We start from the raw sequence: 10084 nt of genomic DNA, 5'->3' as shown, positions 1-10084 counted from the left end.
GTACATTAATTTGTTGAGCGATGTACCTCGTTTTCTTACTGCATGGTTTCTTTGCACTTAAAAGAAAACTACAGTACAATTCTGATCCAAACTCAAAAGTTTTTTTTTTGTTAATTAACTAAATTGTTTTTTCTCCCATTTTACTCATATTAGTGCTTTACCCTACAAACACCAGTAGCTGCTTTCCATTTAATTTCTAGGCGTGAAACCATTGTTAAAACTTTGAGATATCGCCACAATTTGGGTTATTTTTTTCTTTAAAGCAAAGTAAATTATCGAATTATACAGATGGACAAGGTCTCCTTCCTATACATCTCACTCTTCCCAAATATTTTTTAATCACAACTCTGTGTTTTGAAAGCCCTTTTTAAAACTAAACACATGGATCCTCAAGAGACCCCGGATCGGGGAACGCTTTCAGCCCGGGCCCAATCTCACCCCTCCGAACTTGGTGGATGGTGAAGGCCGCGCCACTGGAGATAGCTGAGCGCCGCCAAAGGCTGCAGGGGGCCTCGGCCGGGAGCGGGGGCGGGGGAGGGGGCGGAGCGTGGCAGCGCAGAGAGGAGCCACCCGCCCTCCCCGCGCCGGGCCCGCGTCGCTCGCCGGAATCCGGTACCGCGGCCGCATCGGGTCGGCCCCTTCCGCTCGTTCCGGGCTCCCGGCATGGGCATGCATCTTCTGCGGGGACTGCGGCTCTGGGGGCTCGGCGCCTCCGCAGGCCTGGTCGCCGCGGCCCGAGCCCCCGCCGCCCGCCCCGGCTCCCGCCCCCCGCCCCGCCTCCGCGCCCCGCCCGCCGATCCCCGGCCCCGCCCCGGCCTCCGCCTCCGCCTCCGCACCCCCCTCCCGGCTAGCCCCAGGTCGCAGCGCCAGGCCGCCGCCGCCTGCAGAGACCCGCCGCCGACCCACGCCAGCACTATGGAGCGCACCGGAGCCGGTGAGCCCGGGCAGCCGAGCGGGCCGGGTGGGGTGACCGGAGTCCGGGGGCGTGGGTCCCGCTCGGCACTCGGCCTCGGGGAGGGCCCAGCCTCGCCGCCCCACTGCGCCCCCAGCGCTTGGAGCGCGACACCACGCCTGCTCAGCTCGGGGGCTCCTCTCCCCGCTCAGCGAGGGACTCTGTAGCCGCGAGGAGCCCAGTGCAACCGGGGTGTGATCAGTGCTGCTTGTAAGCAAGCGTTTTCGTTAGTGCACGCACTGCTGGTGCGACCGGAGGCCGGGGGTGTGAACCCACGCTAAGTTTCACTTTTCTTTCCCGAAGATCTTATGACCTTTTTAGAAAGTTCATGCCTTCACACACCCTCCGACGGTGTTATTGTGTGGTCGGCAAACCTAGAAAAAGCTCAGTTTTTATACTTTATCACAAACAATCAAAGACCTGAAGCACTACACTTGGGGTTTCCTTCTAGGATTTTATTCTAGATGTGGAAATGACCTCTTTAAACTGGCGCCAGATTTGCAATAGGGCCCAGAATTGATTTCCAGTTTAGGTCGGCATTTGCTGTGCACTGAACTTTGTGGGTAGAGCGAGTTAGGGGTTGGACTTTTGGTGAAAGGGACCAACAAGCCAATTAGAGTGAGATTTTTGTAATATAAACGCATAAAAAGATACAAAAAGTATGAAAATGTTAAAATGTTATGCAATAGCCGTTAACCAGTGTAAATATGTTTACAGTTGTTGAGGGAATGAAATGATGAAGACCTTGTAGGTGGATGCTGAGGGCGGGAGTTTTTGAGATGCATTTATAAAGGGGGACCTGTAGGGGATTGTCAGTGTCAAAGAGAAAGGATTCACACCCCAGCTCCTTTAGTGTCTGGCCTTGCAACTGAGGATGCTGATGGCGTACTTTTAAGATGTTTGTGGAGTTTACTGTCTTCTTATATTCCTTTTCAGATATTATTAACTTATTTTGTCCATTACTCTCTAGTAATTTGGGTTATACTTTAGTTTCTTTTTTAATGATGTGGAAACCAAAGCATGGAGGTCAGGTGACTTGTTGACAGCTCTCAACATTTCTTCAGCTGTAAGATGTTTCTATTTTTAGTAGCCAGGCCAGGACTGACATGGATGATGGGATTGACCCTTTCTACTGGTTCTTGGGGAATATACCTAGTAGAGTGAATAAAAGAGAATCTTGCTCAGTAAAGTTGTACTTGGTTATCCACATAGGAAACTTACATTTTGTGTGACAAAGGGCAGACTATCCTTTTTTTCTTCTATTGGTCTATCTTTGATGAAGGCATTTGCTGAAGTGCACATATATTTGAATATCAGTGTATACTTCATGTATGGTTTTATATTTTAAATGTGTGCATTGTTTTCTTATAAAAGTAATATTAATTCTGTTTAAAACATTTGAATAGCAGAAATATATTGAGTGCAGCTATGTCAGCCTTTTCCTGTATAATTGTAAACAACACAAGTGCGTAAGTAGTCTTTTTTTTAAACAAGTCCTTTTTTTTTTTTTTTTAATAATTCTTTATTTTATTTATTTATTTTTGGCTGTGTTGGGTCTTCGTTTCTGTGCGAGGGCTATCTCTAGTTGCCGCAAGCCGGGGCCGCTCTTCATCGCGGTGCGCGGGCCTCTCATTATCGCGGCCTCTCTTGTTGCGGAGCACAGGCTCCAGATGCGCAGGCTCAGTAGTTGTGGCTCACGGGCCTAGTTGCTCCGCGGCATGTGGGATCCTCCCAGACCAGGGCTCGAACCCGTGTCCCATGCATTGGCAGGCAGATTCTCAACCACTGCGCCACCAGGGAAGCCCACGTAAGTAGTCTTATATCTACTTTTCAAAAGGTCAGTACAGGTATACCCTGCTTTTCAAAAGTTCACATTATGTCACTTTGCTTTTACATTTACGAAAGACCTGCATTAGCACCTGTTTTCACTAATCAAAAGAAATCCTAAAAGGATTTTTCAACCAAAGAGAACTGCTTCTTCACTTGACATCATTTCGTCTTACAAAAGTTTTCATAGGAAGCCTCTGCTTTCAGATAGCAGGGAATCCTGTATTTGTTACGAACTTTTTTCAGCTGTTGTAGTCTTCCTAGCCATTATTCTTAGTTGTCATTATAGTGAGTATCCTTTGTTTAACCATTTCCCTATTATTAGGCATTTAAGTTGTTAAACTTTTTCTTTTTTGTTTAAACAGAGCTGAGGTGAATCTATTTTAGCAAGTATGATAGACTCGCAGATATCTATCTGGTATCTGTTGGGGTAAGAAGAAAATTTTCATGGCTCCTGATTGCTTTCTAAAAGGATTGCCTCAGTTTACAGTGCTATAAACTGCATATGTGAACTTCCCAGCAGTGCCTGTTGCTGGATAAGGCGGGTTTTGGCCGTTGAGTAACTGGATTCAAATTCTAGCCCCAAGACCTACTAGCTGTAACCTGAGGCAGGTTACTTAATCAGCTAGGGTGTAAAATGAGTATAATAAGAGTACTCCCTGATAGCATGGTTAAATGAGTTACTGTCTGTAAAGTGCTGCCAGCTGTGCCTGGCATAGAAACGTGCTCAAATGTTAGCTGTTGTTGTTACTACTAGTAGTAGTAAACCAGTTTTACCTGTCTTTATAGTATTAATGCACTTAGCAGTGTTACTTATATTTGGATTTGTACAAAACATAGAATTTTATTTTAACTGTAGTTAGACCAGATTTTAAGTACTTAAAATGGTGAATTTATAGTTTAAATGCTTTATTTAAATGTTGGTTATTTTAAGGCAGTTTTCCCAAAGCAAAATATTTGCACTTCTGTAAAAGAAAGTGTAGTTATGATGGCTGTGTTTAATTCAGGTCTGCCAGCCTTTGCCCAAACACTAGAGCTTAGAGAACTGGAGGAAGGCTTCCAGATATGAACCCTGCTGAGAAACATTGTTCTATAGAATGGCCAGCAGTTCTTTCAAGAGTTACTTGAAAGTGGTATTCTCTTTTTTCTGAGTTAATAATTCATATCTACAAAAAGGTTTTCAACTATTCTGTAATTTAATAGAACAAAGTTTGTATTTCAAGTTCTAGATGCTTGTTAATTTTGACATACCATTGCACTCAAGAGTTAATTTAATTTATTTATTTAAAAAATTAAAAAAAAATCTTTTAAAAAAGATTTTATTGGCATATAGTTGATTTACAATGTTGTGTTAGTTTCAGGTGTGCAGCAAAATGATTCAGTTATACATATACATATATTCATTCTTTTTCAGATTCTTCACCCTTATAGGTTATTACAGAATATTGAGTAGAGTTCCTTGTGCTATACAGTAGGTCCTTGTTGGTTATCTATTTTATATATAGTAGTGTGTGTATGTTAATCCCAAGCTTCAAGAGTTTACATGTACTTTATTTAACAAGATGGGGAATGACGTTGAGCAAGTCATGTTATACTTCAATTTTTATTTTTATGTCAAATAGAATATCATTTACCCTGTGAAAATGAATCTGTGATGTGCTAAGGATGCCATTAAACACCAGGAATTATTTTTAGGAGCACTGAGATAGCTGTGTGGCCATGGAGCTTGAGTAATTTATTAAGCACTCCCAAATGGGTACTTACCTTTGTTGTTCAGTACAAGTGTATTGAGCACCTCCTGTGAGTTGGACACTGTGCTAGGCATTGAGGAATCAAAGGAGGATAAGACATAGCGCTTAAGGAACTTAGAGTAGGGCAACCATACAGACAGATAGGGGTGTAATTTGAAAAGTTCCCCCTTTCACTTTTCAAAGGAGCCCTGGTTTGGGTCGTAAATTATCTGGTCACTTGAGCTTAGAGTCTAATGGAGAAGACATGTAAGTGGACACCTATAACATGATGTTTTCATGCTGTGATTGTATGTGGAAGGAGATTGGATTACCTCACTCAGCCCTGAGCTGGTCCTCAGGAAAGTTTTCCCTGCCAGTAGACGAGTAGTCAGAGTTTTTCCTTTTACGTCGATTGTTCTCAACTGTTAACATAATTTCTTAGTGTGGCATAGAATCAAGGTATGGAATAAGTGAAAGGGGAGCAGTGGTTTTCAAACTTCATTGCACGTTAGAGTCACCCTGCGAGGCTTTAAAAAAGTACAAGAGGCTGGCCTCGTTTCCAGAGATTCTGATTTAGGTGGCCTGGGGTGAGACCCAGATGTTGATCATTTAAAAAAAAGCTCTTCAGGTGATTCTAATGTACGACCAAGCTTTAGAATTTTTCAACTAGGACAACCTTGTCATCTAATAGATGAGATAACTACTAGGGCCTAGAGAATTCACACGACTTGCCCAGGATCACAAGTGAGTGGCAGGTCCAATACTAGAATATCTGTCTCCTGATTTTTTTAAAAAATATTTATTTACTTATTTGGTTGTGCTGGGTCTTAGTTGCGGCACGGGAGATCTTCGTTGCTGCGTGCGGGATCTTTAGTTGCGGCACACGGGATCTATAGTTGTGGCATACGGGATTGAACCTGGGCCCCCTGCATTGGGGGCACGGAGTCTTAACCAGTAGACCACCAGGGAAGTCCCTGTCTCCTGATTTCTAGTCCCAAACCCTTTCTTTTATAGTAGCCAGCTTGCCTTGCATGTTACCCAAACACCACTATTATCACCATTGTCACTGCTCGATTGTCCTTTTGGTATAGCCAGAGTGATCCACATAGCACTTGTTCTCTAATTGTTGTTGATTAATTGGTTAAGATAAAGTATACTTAAATTGTTTCAAGAACATTTTTCATTTAAAAAATGACTAAATTTAATTCATCATGTTATTTAATTCTTCATCTTGCCTTCAAAATGTGAGCATAGAATTCAGCCTTCCTTCCCCATTCCACATATTGCCAAGAATCCAGTATATTTCCAAGTGGCACTTTGGAGCTAGTATTGAGATGTCACTGTTAAATGGGCCAATTTAATATCACTAATTTCTCCCCTCCCCAGCTTTATTGAGGTACAATTGGCAAATAAGACTGTATATATTTAAAGTGTACAGCGTGATGATTTGATATACGTACACATTGTGAGATGATTGCCACAATCAAGTTAATTAACACATCCACACTTCACTTTTTTTTTGGTGAAAATGCTTAAGATCTACTCTCTTAGCAAATTTCAAGTATACAATGCAGTATTATTAACTCTAGTCACCATGCTGTACATTAGATCCTTAGAATCTATTACTAAGTTCTTAGATTAAGAGTAAAATAGAAAAAAAGGAAAGTTGGGTTTATTTCATTTTGTTCAGATTTTCATTCAGCTTTGTACACTTGTAACTGCACAAATACTCTTTGTTGCTAGCTTTTAAGTGTAAGCTACATGGTCAGTGATGATATTTTCTGCATAGCTGCATGTGCCCCAAAATATAAAGATATGTGTTGATCTATTGAAACTTTTGTTTAAATATAAGCTGCATTTGTATTTTTCAATGCAAGTGTAAACATAGAAAGGAAACATTTACTTGTTCTCACATGTTTCAAGTAGCTGTGAGTTTGATTAGATTCAGAGTAAACTAACATTTGTTGAACACCTGTGTTCCAGGCACTCATACTCAATAAGGTTTGAACTGTAATATAAATAAATAGCATTATTAAGAGTATACTATTAATTTTTTTGGTTTTGGTATTGAACATGATTAGCTGATATACAAAAACCAACAACAAAAAGGTTTTATTGTCATTTTTTGCTTTTATCTAGAAAATAGGTTTGTGTGTAAGTAATATTAGAGATTACCCAAATTGCAATAAAAATTTAGTTGTTTTTGGTTTATGTTAACTATGACCTATCAGAATATTTATTATCTTGTATATTGAAGCCATATTCAATGGAGTGTGTTTTTTTAAGGCCTGATATATGAAAATAGAGGATTACAGCAGAATGAAATAAATGACTTCTTTAATATGGTTAGTGGTAAATTAATCTTTACTCAATATATAGAGTAGAAATTATATAAGTATCCCAGGATTTTGTTCAATTCTAGATCAAAGAACATTTGTGTCTGTCAATAAAAGCATGGAGAATAATAGTACTGGGGAGACCACCTACTGATAAATTTAGCAATTGACTCTATCAATTTGAACAGACACCCTCTTTCCCTTAACCTCCTCCCAACGCATATGATTGTTCCACCCATAAAAACAAAACAAAGCAAAACAAAACAAGGACCAAATGTGAAATGTGGCTCTAATATTAATATGTATCCATGGGAGAGCTGTCGGGAAACTGTAAGATCTTTTTGCTTTTTAACCATTAAATTTCTAGAAAAGCGTATTTAGAGCTCTGTATTTTTAATGTTTGAGTTTCCAATGTTAATATAATAATGGAGAGAAAAAAATTTAAAAGTCTTTATGAAGAAAAAAGTAAAAGTCAGAGCTTGTACAGATGAGAACAGATAAGTGATATTGTTAAAAAATAAGCATGAAAAAGACTGTCAAAACCTTGTTGGCTTGTTTTCAAAAGGTATGTGAAAAACTGTAGTTTTAGAATTAAGAAAATGCAGCTATAAAGGATCTTGCGGCTTGTTGATTAATTCAACTTCATTTAACCCTGAGTTGAGTACTGTGCTTCAGAAAATTATTAAAGCTGTTTAACATAAAAATGCATTTATAAAAATGTAGAATATGGTATAAATATTTATATAAATAGCTGTACAATATATTTGAATACCAGTTTTAGCATTTCTTAACAGATGTTAATTTATATTGAGTTCAGTTAGTTGAGTTATTTTAGCTTAGGATATGAGTTAAAATAAATAAAATAATATACTTTTCTTTTTGTGATGTTAAAGGAGGAATAAATTCCAATGAGTGTGAAAATGTGTCAAGAAAAAGGGAAATGTCAGAAGAATTTGAAGCCAACACAGTGGATTCTCTGGTAGATTTGCCATTTGCTACTATCGATATTATAGATGATTGTGGAAGTAAGTACTTTATTAAATAAATATGTGTTTAGAAGCAGTGAATAGTAAATTTAGTGATACATATATTTTTTTCTTAATAATTACTTCACCTTAAGTACTTGTCATGTTTTTGAGTTCAGGTTGCTCATTAGTAATTGTCTGTTGGTAGTCTATTGATAAAACTATCACAGATAATATTAAGGCATGTCTCACAGAATTTGCGGGCAGATCATTCTGTAGTTTATAAGCTACTTCAGAAAATAATGGGCCACAACATTCCATGGTTTATAACCACCTCAGTTATTCTGGACCTACTGCTAATTCAGCAGTACCCATTCATCTAACAGATGTTTACTGGCCAAAATGATATGTATTGGAATATAAATAAATACATAAAAATATAAATAAAGGTAAGTAAAATAAATAAATATATATATGAAATAAAATATACAAATGTATGTAAAAAGAAAATCTTTCAGAAATGTTGAGGAAGCAGTACAACCTGAGCCACACCTTTGGCCCTATAGGTTGAATGTTTTCTGGGAGAGAATCCAGCATTAGTGAGTTGTTGACCTGGACCTGGATGGGTCTGTTCTCTTTACAAGGGGAAGGGTCGTTGGTCAATTGGTTAGAAACCCAGTAAACCATCCAGAGGTTTGAGGTTGCTGTGAATCCTGCCTCTGAAAGTTGAGTGGGAGCGTGCAATGGAGAGTCTTTCATTCTACTGCTGATAGGAATAACTTAGTATGCTTCCCACAGAGTGTAAAAATTTGTGGAGAGCTTTAGTTTAATTGAGTCTACTCTCTTAAGATAATCACAGCTCTTAACTATGAAGCCACACTTAAATCAAGGTTCAAAACAGAGTAGTTCAGTGATTTTTTTTTTTTTTTTAGTTGCATGTCTTTCCTAAATGTGGCATTCAGTTCTCCTCATTGAAATTACTGTAATCCTTATTTTATCTCACAGAATTCTAGGTCTAACCTTATAATTATTGAAGATTTTAGAGATATGGGAAATTATCATTTTATTACTTATTCATTAGCTAATACTATTAAGTAGTATATTAAAAAATACTTTGTATCTTAAGTATTTTAAAGTATCAATTGAAACCTCCCTTTACCTGGAAAAAAATTTTGTAACAGAAAAATGTGTATCAAATAAAGATTGAATCTCAGTACTTGGTATAGTAAGTGATTGTCCTGAGTCAATTTTTAAAAACGGGTAAATTATATCCTGTACCTTTCTGTAATTTATTGGGGAAGCCTGTAATGCATATATCAGATTTTATTGTGAAAGGACTTAAGGCAAATATTTGTCCCAAATAATAAAAAATAATTGGTATCTGGCAAAGGGTGTAAAAGGTAAAACTCAGTTAGTAAACAAATATGTGGAAAATTATTCAACTTCATAAGTATCAAAGGATGCATGTCAAAATACAGTTGTAACTTATCAGATTGGCAATATCTCTTAAAAATAATACTCAGTGATTTTCATGTTCTATCTACGTGGCTTCTGACAATGTACTGTTATAGTCCTTTTAGAATGGAGTTTGTTGGGATCTTGACCAATGTTCATACATGGGGTAGAGTCACTCATGGAATTCCTACTATAAGGACATGGTCTTGTGGGAAGAAGTTTTATTTATAAATATGTGTGTCACAGTGTTTTTAAGTAGTTAAAAATATTGGGGAAAACCCAAATGTCCATTAGAGTGTGGTTGAATAAGCTATACTAGTGCCTTTAGACTACATAGTATGGAATTATATATTATGAAAATATTTCTGAAAACTATGTAATAGTGAACATTTCCTATATAAAATGCAAAGTGAAAAAGTAGGGGGAAAATATATGTGCTGTTTGTTTACAATTGTGTAAATACTTTAGGTGATTTGTCACCAAAATTCACAGTGGTTGTGTTAAGATGGGAGGTTTCTGAGCAATTTCTTTTTTCCTTTTTCTAATCTTCAAATTTTATAAATGCTCTTGATTCTTTTTTTTTTTTTTGTAAATTTATTTTTATTTTTCATTTTTGGCTGCATTGGGTCTTCGTTGCTGTGCACGGGCTTTCTCTAGTTGCGGCGAGCGGGAGCTACTCTTGGTTGTGGTGCGCGGGCTTCTCATTGCAGTGGCTTCTCTTGTTGCGGAGCACGGGTTCTAGGCGTGTGGGCTTCAGTAGTTGTGGCACTCGGGCTCAGTAGTTGTGGCTCGTGGGCTCTAGAGCACGGGCTCAGTAGT

The 10084-nt window shown here is 38.5% G+C and overlaps 1 protein-coding gene across 7 annotated transcripts in view; it reads left to right on the top strand.

Annotated features, from left to right (window-relative positions):
* The first annotated feature begins 440 nt into the window (after positions 1-440).
* Positions 441-10084, top strand: part of AKAP7 (A-kinase anchoring protein 7) — a 138420-nt gene continuing 128776 nt past the window's right edge. For 5 of the 7 annotated variants that reach the window (XM_082406375.1, XM_082406377.1, XM_082406376.1 and 2 more), the window contains exons 1-2: positions 441-934; positions 7739-7870. In XM_082406375.1, the coding sequence (XP_082262501.1) occupies positions 664-934; positions 7739-7870 (403 nt within the window). In that variant the 5' untranslated portion in view covers positions 441-663. Of the gene's footprint in view, positions 935-955; positions 1163-1196; positions 2760-7738; positions 7871-10084 lie in introns of those variants that run through there. The other 2 variants (XM_082406381.1, XM_082406380.1) reach the window with 2 other exon arrangements.

Source organism: Balaenoptera borealis (assembly GCF_965194805.1).
Source record: "Balaenoptera borealis genome assembly, chromosome: 9".
Lineage (NCBI taxonomy): Eukaryota > Metazoa > Chordata > Mammalia > Artiodactyla > Balaenopteridae > Balaenoptera > Balaenoptera borealis.
Note: the sequence above shows the minus strand (reverse complement) of the source record. Positions and strands in the feature narration are given on the sequence as shown.